The sequence below is a fragment of the Lepidochelys kempii genome, chromosome 8 (genome assembly GCF_965140265.1).
Source record: "Lepidochelys kempii isolate rLepKem1 chromosome 8, rLepKem1.hap2, whole genome shotgun sequence".
Lineage (NCBI taxonomy): Eukaryota > Metazoa > Chordata > Testudines > Cheloniidae > Lepidochelys > Lepidochelys kempii.
This window is the reverse complement of record NC_133263.1, coordinates 45,166,198-45,189,359: the sequence shown is the minus strand read 5'-3', so window position 1 is coordinate 45,189,359 and position 23,162 is coordinate 45,166,198. Positions and strand designations below refer to the sequence as shown.

Genomic DNA, 23,162 nt, shown 5'->3' with positions numbered 1-23,162 from the left:
GACGTGACTTGCCAGGGGCCGAGCCGGGATTGGAACCCAGGCGTCCTAGCCCCGGGGCCGCTGCTCTAGCCACTAGCTGCGCACCTTGCAAGGCGCGATCTGCTCCTTCCGCTACAAATCAGTGGCCGCCCCGCCTGCGGCAACCGGGCCCCGCCCCCTGCAGGAGGCTGTATCGGCTGCCGCCGCCGCCGCAGTTCCAGCACGTCGCCCGCGGGGAGTCAGGCCGACAGCCATGCCGGGACTGCTGCTGGGGGACGAGGCCCCCAACTTCGAGGTGGACACCACGCACGGCCGCATCCGCTTCCACGACTTCCTGGGAGACTCGTGAGTGGCGCCGGCCGTGTCGGGGGGGCCCGGGGTAGGGGACAGAGACCCCCACCGCCCCGGCTTTCGAGGTCTGCGGGGGTGGGCTGGCTTCTCTTCCTTCTCTCTCTAGGCGGAGCTATAGGGTTAAGAGGCTTTGGGGGGGTTCCTCTCTCCTTCTCTCTGGGGGGTTATAGGGCTAGGAGGTGAGGGGGAAGAAGTGGCTGGGCTCTTTTCCTCTCTGGCGGGGAGGGGATAATGGCTGACTGTTTGTTTCTGCAACATTTCTTACAAATCCTAAATGTTGGGACTAAGCTGTCTGGCAATCCCTTGAAGTTTGAAAGAGGTATTTCCATAGTAAGACTCCTATAGGCCAGTATTTTCACAGTCGACAGCTCCATGCGTAACGTACCTTCCTGGGGAACTCTGCATAGGACCGCTAGACTGTCTGTTGTTCATCAGTGGAACACAGCAAGTACAGTAGTTAAAAGGGGACTGAGGATTTAGCTCACCATAGTTACTATTCAGTCTAAAGCTCATGTGTCTTCCATAACGCTAATAGGGAGCATGCTGTAGTGTGAAATACAAAGGGCTGTGCCCACGTTGCCAGAACATATGTTATCAGGCCAGTTGCTCAGTCTCCGAGGATGACACTTACTGGTATGAACCAGTGTGGGATTTGGAAAGAACAGGATCCCATGTAGGCTTTGAAACAGCTGAGTCATTTCTGACCTTGTGTCAACAAGCTCTAATATTTCATGTCCGATTACTCATATTAAATAACAAAAAAGGCAAACAGATCAGACAATGGAACTTGGAAACAAATCTGTATCTTTATACCCCATTTCCCCAAGGGGGACGTATAAAAGACTGTTAACTTTCATGCTATCTGTAGAACAACCTCAGCCCCCAAAGCAGTGTGACTGAAATAAAAAGACGCTGCTGTGCCAGTTTGTTCAATATCTAATGTCCAATGTTTGTTCATCTGAAATTATAGTAACAGTCATTTCAGATGCGTTTTATGGGTCTGGGATGACGGCAGTTTCCTGGTAGGGCATTAAAAGGCAGCAATTTTTCAACATAATCTGGTGGCATGAAATTAAAGAAGATTTGAGAGAGTAAGTAGAGGAACTATGCTGCTGGAGACAGTTCGCATAGCACCATGCGCTGTCAGGTGCCCTGAATGGTGGAATAAAAGGAAACGTATTAGATTTGGTAGTGAAGGAAGTAGGGATAGTAAAAAGATGAAATCTCTACACTGGGTAGGGCCACCGTTGTGTGACTTGATTTGAGCTGGAGAAGCCACTGTGATTGACTGTCACTGGACTGCTGCTGGTCCCTTAGTGGAGTTTGATGGCAGCACAAAAGCCAGCCCTGCAGAAGGGGATGGTTTTGAAATGGTCTGTGCTCATGTATTCCATGAGGAAACAGTCTGTTGCCGTAGTGCCCAAAGCTTGCCACCTGAGGGCCAAATATATTATTTCAAAAGGGCAGCAGACAGCCAAGGGGAGGGACAGGACTATGGGAATGCTCCTGGCGCTGCTCCTTGGGCTGTGGGAGACTGGTGGGAGGCCATGCACCACATTTCCCTCAGGTAGCAGCAGGACTGATGCAGAGGCTCAGGGCACAGCTTAGGGTATTTGCTTTCCATTCATAATCAAACAAATGTTCTGCTTATCACAATTGCCCTCCAGGGTCACAGACTAGGCACCACTGCTCTAGCACTCATCGCAGGATACTGGGAATCAAACTGGGTTCTCTTTATTCTATCACACCCTTCCTGTGACTTGACTTCCCAGAGCTTCAGTGTCCTTATCTGTGACATGTGTGCTACCTCTTAGGGGTATGATCTCAGTTCATTATTGTATTTGCAGTACTTTGGCCTGGTCTACACTAGAATATTAGGGTTTAACTACATCCGTCAATGGTGTGAGAAACCTACACCCCTGAGCAGTGGTGTTATGCCGACCTAAATCCCCAGGTAGACAATGCTCAGTCGTTGAAAGAATGCTTGGGGAGGTGGATTACCTGCATCTACAGAGGTAGTGTCTACACTGAAATGCCACAGCAGCGCAGGTGTATTGCTGTAGCATTTTAAGTGTAGATAAGCCCTTTGAGTTCCTTGCATGGAAGGCATTGTTGAGGAGCAAAGTTTTCTGTAAACTTGGGTTGTCGTTTTTTATCCCAAGATTAGCAACGGTGGAGTGAATTGATTCCATTCCAAGCCCAATCTCTAGACAAAACTTAGCAATGCTTAGTATATTTCAAAGCACTTTACAAGGGAGGGATAAGACCATTATCCTATGTTATAGGTAGGCGGTGCTGGTGGAAATGAAGCGCACAGAGTTCATCTAAGTAGCGGGGGAAGTAAATTTAAAAAAATCCAGATTCCTTTGGGACTAGGGTTCACATTTACATATCAGAATAATTTACCTGGCTTCTGTCAGATACAAATGGGTGTCCTGTCAGCTGACTGAGCTTGGGGGATGGAACAGACTGAGGTTTGCTATACTGGTCTCGTTTGGATGTGTAGGATGGTGGCTTTTGGATGCAGTCAGATCTAAAAATCCCTCTATTTTAAAAAAACAAACAAACAAAAAAAACCCTGTTATTGAGGATCAAGACACCGGCCAGGAGCCCCAGCTAGTCTGTCTGTGTGTGTGTGTGTGTGTGTGTGTGTGTGCGCGCCAGAGAAGGGAATATCCATAAAATCAGATTCCTGTAAATGCACCACTCTTCAAAATCCATTGCTGGGTTTCTAGGCACAGTCATGGGTTTTCGTAATCCTCAGCCTGTTACCCTCTGTACATGCAGTTCAGCATTTGACCTTTGGAGGTATTCCTACTGGACTACAAACTATTTGAGCATAGTTCATTCTGCACCACTCAGTCAGCTAAATAAGCAAAGAAAGTAGAGCTGTCAATTAATTGCAGTTAACTCATGCAATTAACTCCAAAAAAAATTAATTTGGATGTTTTTCTACATTTTCATATCGATACCTCTATCCCGATATAACGCGGTCCTCAGGAGCCAAAAAAATCTTACCGTCTTGTAGGTGAGACCGCGTTGTATCGGAGTAGGGAGAGGAACCGCTCCCCGCCCCAGCTCACCTCTGCTCTGCCTCCGTCTCCTTCCCTAAGCGTGCCGCCGCTGCTCCACTTCTCCCTCCCTTCCAGGCTTGCCGCGCCAATCAACTGTTTGGCACGGGAAGCCTGGAATGGAGGGGGGAGAAGCAGAGTGGCGGTGGCGCGCTCAGGAGAGGAGGCGGAGGCGAGCTGGGGCGGGGAATGGTTCCTCTGCCCCCCCTTACTTTCTGCACCCCCCCCACTCACCTCCACTCCGCCTCTTCCCACAAGCACCCCACAGCGCCGCTTCTCCCCCCTCCCAGGCTGATTGGCCTGGCAAGCCTGGGAGGGGGGAGAAGCAGAGCTGCAGCGTGCTCAGGGGAGGAGGCAGAGCAGAGGTGAGCTGGGGCGGGGGGGCCATGGCAAGTAATGGGGGGGAGGTGCAGAGGAACTGCTTGCGGTAATACAAATTTAGATATAACAAGGTAAAGCAGCCCCGCTCCCCGGAGCACTACTTTACCACGTTCTATCCAAATTCGCGTTGTATCGGACCGCATTATGTCAGGGTAGAGGTGTATTGTATTCTGTGTTGTAACTGAAATCAAAGTGTATATATTTGATTATAAATATTTGCACTGTAAAATGATAAACAAGAAATTAGTATTTTTTCAGTTCACCTCATACAGGTACTGTAGTGCAATCTCTTTGTCATGAAAGTGTAATTTTAGAGCCTACAGGTCCACTCAGTCCTCCTACTTGTTCAGCCAATTGCTAAGATAAAAAAGTTTGTTTACATTTACAGGAGATAATGCTGCCCCTCTTCTCACTGTCTGGTGACACTATAAATAAGAACAGGTTTTTGCATGGCACTTTTTTAGCCAGCATTATTTATGTGCCAGATGTGCTGAAGATTCATGTGCCCCTTCATGCTTTGGCCACTGTTCCAGAGGATGTGCTTCCATGCTGCTACTCGTAAAAAAAAAATGCATTAATTAAATTTGTGACCCAGTTATCCCCCAAGGAGTTTAATGTCCCCTGCTCTGTGTTTTACCTGCATTCTGCCATATATTTCATGTTCTGGCAGTCTCGGATGATGACCCAGCACGTGTTCTTCATTTTAAGAACACTTTCACTGCAGATTTGACAAAACGCAAAGAAGGTACCAATGTGAGATTTCTAAAGATAGCTACAGCACTCGACCCAAGATTTAAGAATCTGAGAGGGATGACATGTGGCGCATGCTTTCAGAAGTCTTAAAAGAGCAACACTCTGATGCAGAAACTACAGAACCCGAACCACCAAAAAAGAAAATCAACCTTCTGCTGATGGCATCTGACTCAGATGATGAAAATGAACATGTTTTGGTCTGCACTGCTTTGGATCATTACTGAGCGGAACCCATCATCAGCATGGATGTGTGTCCCCTGGAATGGTGGTTGAAGCATGAAGGGACATAATAAATCTTTAGCATCTGGCACATAAATATCTTGCAACGCCGGCTACAATAGTACCATGAGTACACCTATTCTCACTTTCTGGTGACGTAAATGAGAAGTGGGCAGCATTATCTCCTGAAAATGTAAACAAATTTGTTTGTCTGAGTGATTGGCTGAACAAGAAGTAGGACTGAGGGGACTTCTAGGCTCTAAAATTTTACATTGTTTTGTTTGAGTGCACTTTTTTGTACGTAATTCTACATTTGTAAGTTGTACTTTCATGATAAAGTTATTGCACTACAGTATTTGTATTAGGTGAATTGAAAAATACTATTCTTTACAGTGCAAATACTTTTAATAAAAAATAAATATAAAGTGAGCACTGTACACTTTGCATTGTGTTGTAACTGAAATAAATATATTTGAAAATGTAGAAAACCTCCAAAAATAGTTAAACTATCATAGAATACCATCTATTTAACAGTGTGATTAATCATGAGACAGCCCTAAAAGGAAGTGCAATTGGGAGTTACTTTCAATTTTACGTTGCTCCCCATGGCATATTTTGAAAATTAGCAAGTCTATAATAGCCAAATTTGGCAGATTTTCTGCCTTATCTCTACAACAGTTTTGAGTTTTTATATTTCAGTGTTGTTACAAGTTAGCTGGGTAGTTTTCACCAGATAATATACAGTAATAAAAAGGTGCAAAGCCATAAACTCCCCTAACTACCATGCTCATCACACAGTAATTCAGATCTATGAGCTAAACTGTAACTTGTTTTGTCCCTGGGTAAACACTGCTGGTGCAGATCAAATAAGGTGGAGGCTGCACAGGCTAGTGTGGACTAATGTGTTTCATGTCTACTGTGGGTCAAGTAAAAAAAATGCTGTGTGGCAAGTACTGTATGTATCTGGGGTCAGGATTTTTCTTAGAGAAACTTGATGTTGGGATTACTAATGAGCTCACGGCATGAGGTCCTGTCACTTTTAGCCGTTATGGAGATCCCAGTTACCTAGCTAAAAGTGTTCTAAGAAATGCTTACTTCTTCCTTTTTAATTATTGAGTCATACTTACAGAAAGTTCTTCATCTCTGAAGACTCTTTGTAATAGTGCTTATGTGGGTTGTTTCCCCATTTATTTATTTATTTACTTATTTATTTTAAAACGGTCCTTCCCAGCTTATCAATGGGGAGGTGATGTGGCCTGGTGGATAGAGCAATGGACTGGGATGCAGGAGACCCCCCTCACCCCACCCCACTGGCCTGATAGGTGAGCGTGGACAAGTCATGTCCCCTCTGCATGCCTCAGTTTGCCCATCTGTAAAAGAGGTTCAGGTATACTGACCACCTTTATAAAGCACTTTAATATCTACTGATAAAAAGTACTATGTAAGAGCTAGGTATTATTTATCACACCAGAACCTAGAGCCATCACGGCACATAGCTGCTAACTACTACTATTCTGAGGTTCAGTATAACAAACTAGGCCAGGACAAGACCCAGCACCTTATTTTGAAGGGGTGTCCCCATCTAGAGGTGACTGACCAGATGAAAACTACACAGAAGGTAATAATTGAGGTTGTAAAATATCAGTGACCCTTTCAGGATGTTAATTCAGGTGACTTAGTAGCGGAGTCTTGTTCCAGTGGCACTAAAAAGGTCTAACGAGTATACTGTATACATCGGCATTAACTTTATGGTGATTCTACTTGACAAAGAAATGCAACGTTTGTCCTGGAGGATGGGAGTGGAAGTGGCAGCCACTGGAGACAAATCACTTTAAAGTTTTTTAGTTTATTATCTTTTGATATGATGACATGTGAACTGTGGGCATCATTAAGCTAATGTGGAGAGGCAAAACAGGGAGATGAGAATGAAGAGTGAGGATTGGGGAGAAGAGTTCTAAAAGCCTGAAGGGTCATTCTGCAAGATTTGCTTCACCTCAGCCTCTTACAGTGATGGAGACACAAGGAGGATCTCTTAAAGGAATTCCTTGCTCAATTGATGAGGAGATGAACAGTGCACTTAATTCCTGAGGCCAGCAAGCTTAAAATACCATCTGCAGCTAGGTATTTCTCCGTGTGTCTAACAGATTCCTAATCAGAATCTGGGCTCATTCTGTTGCTGTTCTCCATTCTGTTCCCTTTCAGATGGGGCATCCTCTTCTCTCATCCCCGTGACTTCACTCCCGTCTGCACCACTGAGCTGGGTCGAGCAGCAAAGCTGGCCCCTGAGTTCAAAAAGCGCAACGTTAAAATGATAGCCCTCTCTATTGATGACGTTAGTGACCATCTCGCCTGGAGTAAGGTATGCTGGGGGTGAAGAGTTGGCAGCAGGGAACTCTGTGAGGGAGCCCTGAATAACTGCCTGTATTATTACTAGCATGCAGAAGGGTTGGTCTTGCTTTGTAACATAAGCACACTAATGGAATAAAGCCACTGACTGACTGACAGACATACACTCGTTGCCAATACATATGGTAGGTGTAGTATACACCACATTAATGGGTATGTGTATGGTATTAAAATATAAATAGATGTGTGTTGGAAAGTTATGTTAACTGAATGTACTCTGCTCTCCCTTCAGTTCTGTACACCCATACCAAGTATCCCACAACACTGCAAAGCTGAAGGCAACTTTGTCATTAGAAAACAGGAAGCCTATCAAAGCCACAATACACGAAAGGCATATGCTAGCGCAGGTTAGGTTGTACCTCTACACCCAACTAGTTTGGGATGTAGTATTTAAACAGCTAAGAAAGGAACAGAACAACAAGTTAAGGAACTGGTGGGTTGGATTTTTAATTAAGTATAAAGAGTCTTGAAACTTGTAAAAATCACACTGTAAATACTACCAGCTGACATTCATGACTTTGAAGCACACCTTTTACATAATGTGAACATGCTGCGAGAATTTGCTTCCCGGAACGAAGGTACTTCTGTCCCTTTTTCATATTGTGCTGCTTTGTATTTAGACAATAAATGTGGCTAAATTCAGTCTCTAGAACATTTTTAAGAACAAACTGTCAGTGTAGTTAAACAATTGGCCAGGCTACACCTTTTCGTCACTACTCTACCTCCACCCCAGGTTCTGGGTCTCAGAAATCTTTGCTGCTTGTAGGGTTTTTTTTGTTTGTTTTGACTCTCTCCCATGCCTGATCAGTGGGCTCAGTATTTTGATCAGAGTGCAGATATTTGTAATTTTATTAGAGGATATGACTCAGCTGGCTCAGCTCTGCCCTGTCTATCCCTCACCTTTTCTTTTCGTTCTTGAAGTGGTTGATTGTCAAGCTTTGAAGCTAAGGCTCTGCCTCCACCATATGGAAAGGAGTATGGCTTTGTATTAGTCACTTCCTTAATGCTGCCTTAATCACTCTTGTTATAGTCCAGTGTTCATGGCATCCTAATCATTCTTGCAGCACAAAATTCCTTCAAATTAGGAGCTAGGCAGGAGGGAGTTTCCTAATGTGTATGGGAACAAAATGATGCCCTCAGAGAAAAGTCAGCAATTGCTGAGACCTGCAGGTTAGACTGAGAAAAGGGTTGTGGTTGATAGCCACCTGAACGTGCACTCCCAATGTGGTGCCTGGTCAAGAGAGCTGAAATTATCCTTTGCGGCGTAAGTTGGAAAATGAGTGTGAATAGGGAAGTGGTGTTATGTCTGTATAGGACTATAGTGAGACCATTACTGAAATATTGTGCACCGTGCTAGTATCAATACTTCAGAAAAGATGTGGAAATATTGGACAGGGTTTAGAAAAGAGCTACGAGTGATTTCAGGTCTGGAAAATGTGCTTTTTAATGAGCTTTGACGTTCAATCTACTTATCAAAGAGAAGACTAAAGGTGCTTTGATCATCTTCTGGAAGTCCCTACAGCGAGAAGGTTTATCTAAGAGAGGACTCTAATCCACAGGACAAAAGGCAGAACAAGATTCTGTGTCTGGAAGTGGGAGGCCGGAGAAGTTCAGACTAGAAATGCAGTGCAAATGTTTGAGGGAGGCTAACTATTGGAACAACTTACCAAGGGATGTGGTAGCTTCTGTGTCACTTGAAGTCTTAAAGAAAGATTGGATGTTTCCTTTTTGAAAGCTCTGTTCTAGTTCAATCAGAAGTTACACGCTTGAGGCAGGAATTACTATGTGAAAGTCTATGGCCTGTTATGCAGGCGGTCAGACTAAGATCATAATCCTTGCTTTAAAATCTATGAATAACTTCTCCTCTCAGCTCTTGTGAACACATTTCAATCCTGACTTGCAATAACCCCAGCTCTTCCAGTCCTCCGTCCCCACAGAGTTCTACCAATGCAGCTGAATATTGGTCTCCAGCAGTCACTGCTGTTCTGTTCGTGGGTGGCTCTAGCAAATGTTGCCAATTCTCATGAACTGGGAGATTGTCTCACTGTTGAAGCAGCCTATAGATGTACAGCATTATAGAAAACTTTGAAATGTCTGTTTAATGTGCACAAGATTCCACTGGAAACTAGAGATTAGGCTTCAAAATGGTTCCTAAAAGGAAAATGAACTAGGATTTGAATCAGACTGCTCAGTTTTAGCATCCTGGTAGGGATGGTGTGAGTCATAAACAGCAGCTGACTCTAAGACAATGGCATGACACCTTCACCAGTTGGTTAATGTGAGTTTGAGAGTAGAGGGTCACACTGGGACTATGAGCTTTTGAAGTAAGTGGAAAAGAGCCCTGCTGCATCAGAGACAGGATTAGTGAGGGAGAGATGATAAAACACCAGTGGGATGCTCCAGTGGGTTACAGCTCTTTCTTGTTAGCATCTAACTTACGAAGTATGGAAGGCTGTTCTTAACAGAAGCAAAGACAACTGATTGATTTTGGAATCATCTTTCTACATTTGATACTGGAGACAATCTACATGTCTATGTTCCTCTGGTCATTAAACTGTTGAAATGCCAGGATAGATCCCAGGAGAACTAGAGAAGTGATTAGGGTAATGCTGGAGACCCAGAGCACTGAACTGGGATGATCACAATTCAGCTCGTCTGTAAGCAACAAGCCAGGAGCAAAGCACCAAGAGACCCCTGCTCAGTTGTTGAACACAGCAGACAGCTTTAATGACCAGAGATAGCAAACTGGTTTGTAGATGAAAGCTGGTCATCATCTGTCTAGACAAAGGCAGACTGCATGAAATCCTAGACTGAGGCCTATGAAGTAAGGATTGCCCTTTAAATTGCAGCTTCTTTCGTAACTAGATCTAACAAAAAGGAGATTAGAGAAGGAGCATAATTTAGCTAAAGAGTCAGTTTTCTCAATCTGTGCTGCTATTGTCCAGCAAACTTTTCTCTTTGGATTAAAAATAGAAGTGTCGGGCTGGAAGGGACCTCAAGAAGTTATTTATTTCAGCCCCCCTGCGCTGAGGCAGGACCAAGTAAACCTAGACCCTCTGACAGGTGTTTTTCCAGTCTGTTCTTAAAAACCTCCAACGATGGGGATTCCACAACCTCCCTTGGTAACCTGTTCCGATACTGAGTTATCCTTAGTTAGGAAGTGTTTCCTGATATCTGACCAAAATCTCCCTTGCTGCAGATTAAGCCCATTACTGCTTGTCCTACCTTCAGTGGATTTGGACAACAATCGATCACCATCCTATTTATAACAGCCCTTAAATTAAGCTCTGAAATAGGCTTCCAAGGGAGGCAGTGGAATCCCCATCATTGGAGGCTTTTAAGAACTGGTTGGACAAACCCCTGTCAGGGACGGTCTAGGTTTACTTGGTCTTGCCACAGCATATGGGGCTGGACTTGATGACTTTTCAAGGTCCTGTCCAGCCCCATGTTAATTCATTAATGCTTATGAAGAGCTTTGTGATAACTGGAGAAGAAGCGCTGAAGTTATATAAATTATGGTTCAACTTGCTATACAGTCAGTGTCCCATTTTATATATGCAGAAGTGACGTTTCCCTCTTGTACCAACGGAGCTTGTTCTCTAGTAGTCTAATGTCAGTGGCATCAGTCAGGTTATAACTTGCCTGCCCACTCACAAGCTGTAGTAGTCTTTATATGCAGTCAGTGAAAACATATTTTCATCTTTCAATTAAGTGATCAGAAGGAAAATTTCAGTATTTGATGTTCTGCTGATGTAAGCAAGTGATAAATAGCTTTCAGAAAGTGAGATCTTCACTCCCCAAGCTAAATGATCACTGCAGTGATCACCAACATCTGATGCTATTATTACCTTAGCAGGCATCGATGGTCCTGTTTTTCATTGCTGTCTCAGCCCAACTACCCTCAGCATCTTCAGGTGAGAAAAGCCTACTGCCATTCGCTTCACTGACACCGGCTTATTTTAACTTGGACAGAGGGAAATACCAGTGTATAGGGGAGCTGAAAGAGCCTTGGATTGTTTCACTGCATTGAAAGGTGAAGATTGCAGTTACTTTTTATGAAGCTCTGTGGCAGTAGGGGAGAGACTGGAATGACTTAGCTTCTCAGAAGTCATAACTAAATCCTGTGGATTCTTCCTCCAGGCTCAGCTTTTCCTGAATGAAGACACTTGATTGATCCAGAGTTATGTATCTGATGGGTCACTTAAAGCATTTTGAACCTCTGAACTGTTTAGCGGTGGTTCTGTCTTAGATATTGCTGCTTCTGTGCTGCTTCTCCTCTTTGTTTTACTCTCATTTAGGGGTATTTGCATGAAAAGGATTGGCTCCTTCTGGAGCAGATCTCTCAAAACAAATAATCATGCTAATAATCTTTCAATAAACAGGTGAGGAAAGGAAAAATATCATGGAATTATTTCTGGGAAGCATCAACAGCTCTAAACTGGATACATTTCAGGGGCTGTAATAGAAACAAGAATATTTACCTATATCAAAACAGTGGAGATGGCTATAGTGGAGTTTAATTTTGTTTTTCAGTTTTGATGGAGAGACTTTGAAGCTTTGTGGAATGATGCGGGATAATGCTGCATGCCTATGAATCCATCTAGCAGCTTCCTTTTATTGGTTCATTACGTTAGTGATGGGCTGCCTGGATCTAGAAATGGGTGAGACCTCTTTCCAGGCAAGCCGGTGCATTTATTGTCAAATTAGCCCTTGCTCTCTGAATGCCAAACACAGTGTAAGTTGTAATGCAGGAAGCTGCCCCTGCTAGACTGGACTGCAGCCACCAAATCATTTTCTTGAAGCTTTTTCTGGACTCCTGCCACGTGCCTCGTAGACTTAGATGAAAGTCCAGAATGCCATGTCTTCATCCACTAAACCGCTCGCTGCACATCACACCAGGCTATAGAGTAAACTTAGATCTCAGGACTTTGCTGCTAAAAATAAACTGGAGAAACTGGCAGTTGTGCACTTTACCCTCCAGACTTCCCGTGAAGCCAGTTCACTTTTTTTCATACAGAATTTCATGAGGTGCCTGGGGATTTACAATGGTTCAGAAAAGCCACAATCCTTTAATTAAAAGAGAATAATCCAGTCCAAAGACTGACCGACAGCGCAACACCAAACAGGGACTAGCGCAGCCAGTACCTTGCTGATGACTCTTGTGGTGAGAGGGTATGAAAGGCCAGAGGAAAGGTAGGACTTGGTTTAGGCACCCTGTCAGACTCTAAATTTGGAGACTCTCTTGCTCTGGATTGAACAGTCCGTTCAGTGAGCTTTCTAGATCCCTTTATAGAGCAGCACTCTGTTTAGACTCACAGACTTGATGATCATCTAACCTGACCTACTGCACATTGCAGGCCACAGACCCTCCCCCACCCACTCCTGTAACAGACCCCTAATCTCTGGCTGAGTTACTGACGTTCTCAAATCGTGGTTTAAAGACTTCAAAGTTCAAATTACAAAGAATCCACAATTTACTTTTCCCTCCAACAGAAACAACTCAGCAAATTAAACACCAATTTGTGAAATGTTTGTCAACCTGAATCTGTGCTGCTTTGTCTGAAGGATTTCACCCAGCTCTACTCCTAGCACATTTCTGTTTTACTGCACCCACAACAAGTGTGTGTGGTTTGTTTGTTTGTTTTTTTTAATTTTAGTTTTTTTAAAAGTAAAAACATCAAACGGAACACTGTTTGTGAAACAAAATGTTAGATTCTGGTCAAACTTGAATTTTTTTTAACTTCAGTTCATCAAAAAAAAAAAACAACAACCCAAACCAACTTGCATTTTGTTTTGGGTGAAACCAAAACAACGCTCCACCTTGTTTAGCCACCAAACCAGAAAAACCCAAACCCAATTATTCACACAGCTCTAGCTAGGAGGCTGCAGTAGAGATAAAGATTATTTCAGCCCCCAAAAGCTCACAGCTTAATTCTATACAAGATATAAATAGTAGTAACAAGACATCTGTCTAATTGTATAAAATATTGTTGCCATGCTGTGGGAATTGTAGAAGTCTTAGAGTAGCATAAAGAGAATATAGAGAGGCTTTTCCAGACTCATTAGGAGTTGAGTGGTAACAAACAAATTTAAAATATCCTTGAGGAATTAGCACCGCATTAGGTTTATGGCAATAAAGAGTTGGCTGTGACACATAACCAAAGGATCAGTCTTCACATAGATACTGATATTGTGTGGGAGACTCCGATGAAAACGGGAGAAATAGTTCAGTGCTGGTAGCAAGAGAGCTGCTGTTCTGGGAAAACATGGTCTGTTTGCCTCAGACTTTTTGCAGTTCTACAAACTATAATTGGCACAGTGGCTCTGCTCTTACTATGCTGCGTAAACACTAAGCAAGTCACTACAAACTATATAAATACATTTTTAAATGGGACTTGGAAAGGACTTGACAGACAGGGGAACCCAGGCCCACCCTCTACTCCAGGTTCCAGCTCAGGGACCCTCCAGCCAGCAATCAAAGTCTGTTCCCTTCTAAGCTTCACTGCCTTTCCCTGAGCCCTCTCCTACCTTCCTCTCTCTCTCTCTCTCTCTGGGTTTTCCAGCCCAAACACACTTCCGCTCTCCCAGGGAGTGACTGCAGTCCCCTTTCTGCTGTGAATTTCCTGCCTTTATAACCCCAATCTAGCTGATTCCTCCTTAGCTGGCCTCCCTCACTCAGTCAGGGGATTACTTAGCCATCTCTCAGCTGCCAGCCTGTTGGGTTAATTAGCCCCCTTCTTTGTCTTCATTAACCCTTTCAGGGCAAGCATGAGCTGAACACCCCATCACAGCCAGGCCTGGAAGATAAGTTGTTCTTACGGGTTCCTAATAGTCTCCTTGTTCACCTGTCTTTTCCATTCCAAAACCTTAAAACTTGCTTTTTAAAAATAGCCTTGTTCACTCTGCTGCCTTGAAGTCCCAAGAGCTGTCTGTGCCCGGTTCCAGAGGGGGCAGAGAGTCCATGGAAAATAGAAATGGAACTGTTAAGGCCCTGTCCATGCTGGTAGTGAAATTGTATCAGGGAGATAACTGTACATTAGTGACCTGGAAAACTTGAGTTAATAATAGCTGTGTTTGGAGCGCACTGCCCAGGCAAACTGTGCACCACTGAGCTATTTTAAACCTGCCCTGAAAATTAGACTGACGGCCTTGGTTAATGCTAGGTGGGGTGGATACGGTATAATTTTTTCCCAGCAAATGTGCATTGCATTTTCCATTCGAATCTGACTTGGTCTGCATTCTCTCTTGTGTTTTTTACCCTCTCCAGCCAGTACTGAGGATAGTCAGGTAACTTGTCCTGGGTGTCATTGCTGGATCTAGGCCTTGACTAGAGAGCAAAGTTCCATCCATTAAAGAACAGGGGCCGAACGTATCCTTGATCTAAGTGGTGCAACTGTTACTGACATCGGCATGTGTTGTACCGGCTTACCCCAGGTCTAAATTTGACTCTAGCTGTGTGTAATGGGACCTTTTTAATTCTCAGAGGTGCGGAATCGCATGTACTGAACGATTCACATCCATTATCAGTGAGCGCTCTTTATCTGAGCTCCAATTCAAACACTTTGCCCAAAATATGGGGTCTTTCAGCACATATTGTAAGTGTGATATTGATTGATGTTGCATTGTACTACTTAAAACTAGGGCTGTCAAGTGATTAACAGCGCGATTAATCTTTTTAAACAACAAGAGAATACCATTTATTTTAAATATGTTAATTTCAATTACAACATAATAGAAAGTGTACAGTACTCACTTTATATTTAGTTTTGATTACAAATATTTGCACTGTAAAAAACAAAAAAAATATTTTTCAGTTCATCTCATACAAGTACTGTAGTGCAGTCTCTTTACCATGAAAGTGGAACTTACAAATGTAGAATTATGTACAAAAACAACCCTGCATTCAAAAATAAAACAATGTGAAACTTTAGCGCTTACAAGTCCACTCAGTCCTACTTCTTGTTCAGCCAATCATTCAGACAAACAAGGTTGGTTACAATTTGCAGGAGAGAATGCTGCCTGCTTCTTCTTTACAATGTCACCTGAAAGTGAGAATGGGTGTTTGAATGGCACTGTTGTAGCCGGCATTGCAAGGCATTTACGTGCCCATATGCTAAACATTTGTCATAAGTTCAGTTATGTACCCCCAAAAAAATCTGCATTTCTAAGTTACGCTTCCATGATAAAGGGATTACACTTCAGTACTTGTATGAGGTGAATTGAAAAATACTATTTCTTTTATCATTTTTACAGTGCATATATTTGTAATAAAAAATAATAATATAAAGTGAGCAGTGTGCACTTCGTATTCTGTGTTGTAATTGAAATTAATATTGAAAATGTAGAAAAAAATCCAAAAATATTGAATAAATTTCAGTTGGTATTCTATTGTTATAAGTGCGATTAATCATGATTAATTTTTGAGTTAATCTTGTGAGTTAACTGCGATTAATTGACATGCCTACGTAAAACGTAACTTTCTTCATATAAAAAGAAAAGGAGGACTTGTGGCCCCTTGGAGACTAACAAATTTATTTGAGCATAAGCTTTCGTGAGCTACAGCTCACTTAGCTCACGAAAGCTTATGCTCAAATAAATTGGTTAGTCTCTAAGGTGCCACAAGTCCTCCTTTTCTTTTTGCGAATACAGACTAAAAACACAGCTGCTACTCTGAAACCTTTCTTTATATAGTGTTTGTAACAGAGGTTAAAGTGCTTCAGTCATTTGTACTATATGTACTACAACTTCTGTTGTAGGCCCTGCTGACATGAAGGAATTCAGTGTCTTCTGTCCATATTGATAAACAGAGTTTGTTTGTAATGTTGTTCTTCACAGTGGACTCCCCCAACAGAATAAAATCTGGTCCTTGGAAGCACAAGTCCATTCTGCCTACTGCTTTAGTGCTCATACAGAGTATTCAATTTCTCCCTCCAGTCCCTTTACACCCGGACAAGGGCACATTCAACTGTACTAAAAGGGGGCAAATTCAAAACTGATCAGGTGAAATACACAATTTAATCTCATTGTGTATCTTGCTGGCAGAGGAAGTTGTTGAGACCAAGCCTGGGGTAAGATTTAGAAGAGATGAGATGTGGATACAAAGGCTATCCAGAGCTGTTATAATCACTGCTAACATTTTTGGAAGGAATATTAAACTTTTCTAGCTTTGGAACTTATGTCGGTCTCTCAACTATTAGACTAGGGCATGACCTAACATGGGGGCAGATTATCTCACATCTGCTATGGTGGGGTGTGTACCCCTTCCTCTGAAGCATCTGGGTTCTGGCCCCTGTCAGTATACTGGACTAATTGGACCTCTGCTCTGATCCAGTTTGGCCAACCCTCTGTTCCTTTGGTTGGTGCCTCAAGGTTCTTTCTATACTATTCTTCCCCTCCCCAGGGAAAGTTCTGTAAAGGAAAATAGGAGTCATGATCTTGGGTAAGAGACTGTAATGATCCTAAATCTAGTCCCTTGGTGCCGGCTGTACCTCCCCAGGCTGCTCCCCACTGCCTGCATGCCACTGACTGATGGGGTTTGGCAAGTACAGGAAAGAAAATGTCCTCTCCTCTTGCAACAGTAGTGCACGTTAATTGCAGAGTAACATCAGAGCACTGAACGGCAGCCTCACTGGCAAGGAAAGCCCACAGCGGAGTGTGACTGAGTTATACAGGATGAGCAAGTGACCCATAAAGCTCCTTGCACATCCTACAATGAACACCAACCTGTACTTAAAGGCAGTGATCATCACAGTAAACCATCTCTTGTGACAGAGCTCTGATCGGTGCTGGGGGAGGCATTTCCTTGTCTCTGTACAAACTACAGTGAGGCTATCGCTTAAAAATGGTAGAAACCAAAGGTAGAAACCAGGTACACAGTCAGTGTGGTGGTGGCGGGTGATGGGAGAGGGAGCAAGTACCTGTAATTGTAAAAGTGAAAGAAGTTCTCTCTACACTGTAGCCCTGTTCCTCCACACATCTGCCCTCTTGTCCTCTGCTAATGTCACTCCCAATGGGTAATTACAGCACTGAGAATCGAATTCAAAATCTTGTTTAGAAAAGAATCCCCACCCCAGAAATCTAAGGTTGCCTGAGCCACGAATCCTCATTGCCTTGGCCCAGGAGTACCATGTTAATCCATACATTGAAATCTGGAGGTGTCGCTCGTAAAATTGGAGCGGATTTCTCTTTTCCCCCCTCCCCTTTTGATCTGAGTCTTCAGAAAGTGCTGAGCATGCCTGTGCTTTCTCTCCCCTCCTGCTACAGGACATCAATGCTTACAATGGTGATGAGCCCACAGAGAAGCTCCCCTTTCCCATAATTGCCGATGCAAAGCGGGACCTTTCAATCCAGCTGGGCATGTTGGACCCAGACGAGCGGGACAAGGATGGCATGCCGCTGACGGCGCGTGTGGTGAGCACAGGCTGCATGTGGGGCAGTAGTGTAGACCAGGCGTGGGCATGAATAGGGTTGGATGACATGGGGCCTAAGCCCCTGGTGCCTTGTCTATACTAGCACACTACCCCCGTGCAGCAGCCTAAGTAACCAGTCCATTGCATACGAGTGACTAGAGTAACTGACTGGCTGGAGAATGGAGCAGATCTTCAAAGCAATTCAATGAATCCTGTCCCGCTGAGGTTTGCCGGGGGGGGGGGGGTTGGGTGGGTGATCCCTCTCCTAGCTATAGCTACCCTCAGTTGGGTAGGGAGACAGATGAGGGAGACTATCCGGGAGCCAGTTGCTTCTGCCTCCCAACTACGTGTTAGTTTGCTGATCCTGCGCTCCTTTGTCCTGCTGAGAGTGTGACGAGATCGGTAACACTCTTTGTCTGGGATCTCAAATGGGCAAGGAGTAGAACTAAACAGGGGCAGAGGGCCTCTGTGGATGCCTAAAATTTGTTTTGTGACGTTCCTTCTCCCCTCCAGCACCAACATTAAAAGACCATTATTGTCCCCTTTCAAGGTAGGGACCCACAGAGGGAGGTGGTGGTAATGCTCCACACAGTAAAATAAACCACACACCTGAAATATTAGATACTGCATAAGAGTAGATGGCCGTTTTTCCTTTGTATGTGGCTGCATCTTTCCTCTACAAGAGATGAGGCTGTTTTATAATAAACATAGTGCCATCAATGTAAATAACACTTGTTCTGTCCTAAATGCTTACAGTCTAAAACGGACAGGACCCACAACTGCCTTTCAGAAGAGGGAGAGTATAGGGATTATGGGTAGGAAGGATGGTCCTGCTTTTGAGCAGGGGATTGGACTAGATGACCTCCTGAGGTCTCTTCCAACCCAAAGGCCTGGTCTACAGTAGTGCGGGGATTGATCTAAGTTACACCACTTCAGTTACATGAGTAAAGTAGCTGAAGTTAACGTACTTAGATCTACTTACCGCGGTGTCTTCACTGCGGTAAGTCGACGGCTGACTCTCTCCCGTTGACTCCGCCTGCGCCTCTCCCTCTGATGGAGTACCAGAGTCAACAGGAAAGTGCTTGGCTGTCGATTGTGTCTAGTATAGACACGACAAATCGACCCTCCCCCCCTCCATCCCCCTCCCCGCTGGATCGATTGCTGTCCATTGATCCAGCAGGTATTGTAGACAAGCCCTAATAATCCATGATTCTATGGAGCAGGAATTGCTTTGAAGGAGGCAGTGTGGTGGTTGATGGATGAGGGAAACTATCCATATTGGAATACCTGTCTCACTGAAATGTGGCTTACCTGACACTGTTAAATGCTTGTAGCTGATATAAATTCAGGTTACTCTTCTATTCAGATTCCCAGAGTAGCTCCTTATGTCTCTCTGCTGTTCAGGTGTTTGTTTTCGGCCCAGATAAGAAGCTGAAACTGTCAATCCTCTACCCAGCAACCACTGGCAGAAACTTCGATGAGATCCTAAGAGTAGTGGATTCCCTACAGCTGACTGCAAAGAACAAGGTTGCTACCCCAGTGGACTGGAAGGTAAATATCTATAGAGCTACAACCCAGTGCTGTAGGGCAGTTCTGGGTGTAGAGAAGGACCATTCCTAGAGCCTCTGCCCATTCTCAGGACAAGGTGAAGTTAGGTAGTTATCATACAGAGGATGTGTTAAGAGACGTGGATCGTGAGAATCCCTGCAATCCTGGGACATGCTAAGGGCACTCCTTGAGGCTGAGAAATAGAGCTGGCTGGGAGAATTCTGACTAATGTTTCATCGGAATTTTCTGATTTGGCAAAATCAGACTTTTGTTGCAACAGTCCAATTTCATCGACGTTGCGATGGAATCCAGGCATGCAGACTGCCCCAGGGCTGGGACTCCATTCCCTGGGGTGGAGAATTTGAGTTTTAATTCCTAACCAGAGCAAACCAGATCTCAAAATAGCGCAATCCTCCATGAAACGGAATTATCTTTCTCCACACAGCTCTGCTGAAAGGCACTGTCCACATTGCGCTCGTTAAGAGTCATACGTGGCTGGTTTAATGATAAGTTCTTTCCTCCTGTTATCAGTGTGGGCTCTGCAAGGCTAGGGCAGAATGAGCTGGATTCTGCTCCTGCTTGTGCATGATAAGCAGAATTGTTGTGCCAATTGCAGAGCCCAGTGCTGCCCTGGTTTCAGAAAAAAACTCTCTTGCAAACAAACCATCTGGAGTCCTCCAGAGCCCACAAAGGAGTTTTGTCTGTCTTAATCTGAGAAAGGAGACCCATGTCCTACAGAAGTTGACCATTCTGATGCTTGCATACGTTATCTGTATCAAAGAGAAGTCTCGTTTGATCCATGGTATCTTATAGACCCATCTAGGTCACTTTTCCTAACGGAAAAATCTTCATAGCTTTTCATGATTAAACTAAACAACTCTCTCCTGTCGTGCATAACACTGGGTAGACTCTCTTTTCATCCTAATTATGAAGCACTCTCTTTAAAACCCAGCTGAGTACCACTATGTGTAACTGCTGCCTTATTAAAGTGAGATCTTCTGGTGCAGGTAAAATCCACCATCTGGCTATGGGCATCCTTCTGACTTGTTATCATCTTAATGAACTGGCTAGAGTTCATCACTGGCCTTGGACTTGGGACTGCTTAAGGATAATAGAGCTGTACTACTCATGGAGTGTTGCTTTTAGCTTTAGTAGAGGCTGACGTCTTAGAACTCCGATCCTCCTGCTTCAGTCCTCACTGCTGCTGTGAAATGCCCTGTAGTTGGGGAGTGTGGTAAAAGTCTCAGTAGACACTGGGTTAGTTACTTGGTGTTACAGCATCAGCTAAGCTTCCAAAAAGAACTCATGACTTTGGCTGAGCTTCCACCTCCCGACTCTTCAGTTTTGCACTGGTGATGCGGGAGTTCCCTGTGCATTCATACAAAGAGCATGGTTTTTATACCGCTCCTATTGCTGGGGTGTTCATAAAGGATCAAAGGGAAAGGTTTTCTTTGCTGCTTCTCCGGGCCTGAGGTGTGTGGCTTTGTGGAAGAGTTATTTTGAGGGGAATTCACAAAAGCTGGGGCGCTTAATGGAAATGCTACCCTCTCTGGGAAGATTTAGGTGATGTCTACACAAGCACTCACTGCCGTATAACTTATGTCACTTGGGTGTGAAAAAGTCACCCCCTTGAGCGACATAAGTGACATGGACCTAAGCGCCGGTGTGGGTAGTGTGATGTCTGTGGGAGAGCTTCTCCCGCTCACACAGCTACCATGCTCGTGAGGGGAGGGGGGAGTAGTTAAGCCGACAGAGCTCCCTCCCATCGGCTTAGAGTGCTTACAGTGGCGCAGCTCAACTTTTCTAGCCCGGGGTCAGCTTCCTCCTTGTGAGCAGATCAGTGGTGATGACCAGGTGAGTTGTATTGTCGCGTAGGAACTGCTCAGCAAGCTGGTGTAACGTGTTCCCCGGTTGGGAGAGAAGTAGCAGGCAAAGGTGTAAAGATGAAGTCCCCCTATTTTCCCTTTACATCCTTCTGTAAGTTACTTATCTGGCTGCACCTCCTTCCTTTGCTGCTGCAGTGTTACATGTCTTGTGCACCGGCTGACTGCTGAATTGGTCCAAGTTACATTACTGATGCCTGTCTCGTGCATACCCCATCTTCGTTCAAGTCATTGCTGAATATGTCCCAGAGGCTTCATGGCAGCCAGATGTCTTGCTGCACATCTGAATATGGCACAATGGGCTCAAGCATATATTCATTTTCCACTCCTGCCTCGGCGGGGGTAACACCTCTTTTGTAACTGGTGAAGTTTAACGCTGGTGTGGAGGATGGCATGTGCACATCAGTGTATACGGTGACTAAGGCCTTAATGAAAGGGGGGGTCCGGGAGGTTAAAATCTCGCTTCTTAGCACGGGAACCTTGTAGAGTCCCTCGATTTCTCTGCTTCACTAAAATATTCCCTGTTTCTTACCAGCGTGGAGACCGTGTCATGGTTATTCCCAGCGTGCCAGAGGATGAGGCCAAAAAGCTGTTTCCTGAAGGAATCTTCACCAAGGAACTCCCGTCAGGCAAGAAGTATCTCCGTTACACCCCGCAACCTTAGAGCAAGTCGCTGCCAGCAGAGATACCAGACTGCCGATCATGTGGTTTTTAGCAGAGCCGTTCACCTTGGGATGGGAAGGGCAGACAGAGGCTGCTCCAGGGAGTAGTTGTCAGACCAGTTAAACTGACAGCTGCCGTGCCTGGTGTTAGCTTCTCAGGGAGCCATCCTGGGGCTGGCTCAGAGTTGATTAGAGTCATGGCAGATGCTGGTTCTGGTAAGCCATGTGATCAGCAGCCTTGTATTATCTGCTTGAAACCAGCTGGGCAGCAGCAGTACAATATGAAATTCTTGATTATTCATCTACTTGGTACTCACTCTCCACACACCTTTATAGCTAGAAAACTGAAATGTGCTTCTCCACTGGAAACTGCTAATATATGGAAGAGGATGATGGATTTGTAATAGTGATGAACGCTTGTTCTCATGGGTCTCTCCTATTTTAATATTGGTGCTGGGGCAGGATGGAAACACTTCATGCTTCAAAAGAAAGATCCCATCCTACAATGAGACGCACCCCTGCAAATAATGATTCACAATGTGACAAAGATTATCAAAGTAGCTACAGCTGGGCTGTGAGAATTGCTGAATAAGCAGCCAAAATTGGATGGGGTGGTAGCTCATGGAATTGTCCAAGCTGCCATGTGCCTTTAGAACTAAAATTACTCTAACTTGTTAATCAAAAACTTGCCTTTGACAAGTTTGTTACCAAAGCCGATGCTGCATTAGAGGAGCTGTAGGCGCATCTGTAGTGACATGGCTTTATTGTAGACCTGTCTTTCTCATGGGGTTTTTTGCTTAGATAGTTGACGATTTTTTCTTTTGGGAGGGGGGAGTTCAACAAATAAAGCAGCATTTACCAGAAGTATGTGTAGTGTGTTTTATCTCCCCCTTACCTCAGCATGCCAACACGCACCATTAGTGCTCAAAATACATTAATAACATAGCCTTGCCTGGTAGAGTTGTGCAATGGGGACTTCCACAGGTAGCCAGAGCTCTGGATTCATGCCAGCATGGTAGTATTTGTCATCCTAATAAAACTTTGTAAATGAAGCAATTATCTCAAAATACAGGAGCCTCAACAAAAGCAAATAATAGGATTATCTTTACACGTCATACCTTTGTACCCTTACTTTCTGTATCTAGCTGAACCTACCCTCTTGTTTGCCCTGGGGAGATGCTGTATTCATTTCCATGGAGTATAAGGGCCAAAAGAGCCAAAGGTGTTAACATGACCTGGAAGCTGTCCAACTTTAAACAGTTTTAAATAAAGAGGGGGTGGGGTTTGGAAACCAGAGACTTCAGCCTGCATAGTTCATGGCAAACAGAAACAAATGCTAAAGCCTGGAGAGTCATTGATGGGGATACACAAGAGAAAAGGAGCTAAAACAAGTCATAAAGCACTTACCCTGAAAAGATTCTGTAAATCAAAGTTAGAATTTGGTTATCAAATTCACATTTAAAGAGCGATGATACCAGTTAGTCTTATTTCATCAGACCT

At 44.2% G+C, this 23,162-nt stretch overlaps 1 protein-coding gene across 1 annotated transcript; it reads left to right on the top strand.

Moving 5' to 3' along the window:
• Positions 1-164: 164 nt before the first annotated feature.
• On the top strand, positions 165-22,526 carry PRDX6 (peroxiredoxin 6). The gene is made up of 5 exons (XM_073356306.1): positions 165-324; positions 6,957-7,113; positions 17,424-17,570; positions 18,974-19,120; positions 21,536-22,526. The coding sequence occupies exons 1-5, from the start codon at positions 233-235 to the stop codon at positions 21,662-21,664; spliced, it is 672 nt and encodes a 223-aa protein (XP_073212407.1). The 5' UTR covers positions 165-232; the 3' UTR covers positions 21,665-22,526.
• The last annotated feature ends 636 nt before the right edge of the window (positions 22,527-23,162 follow it).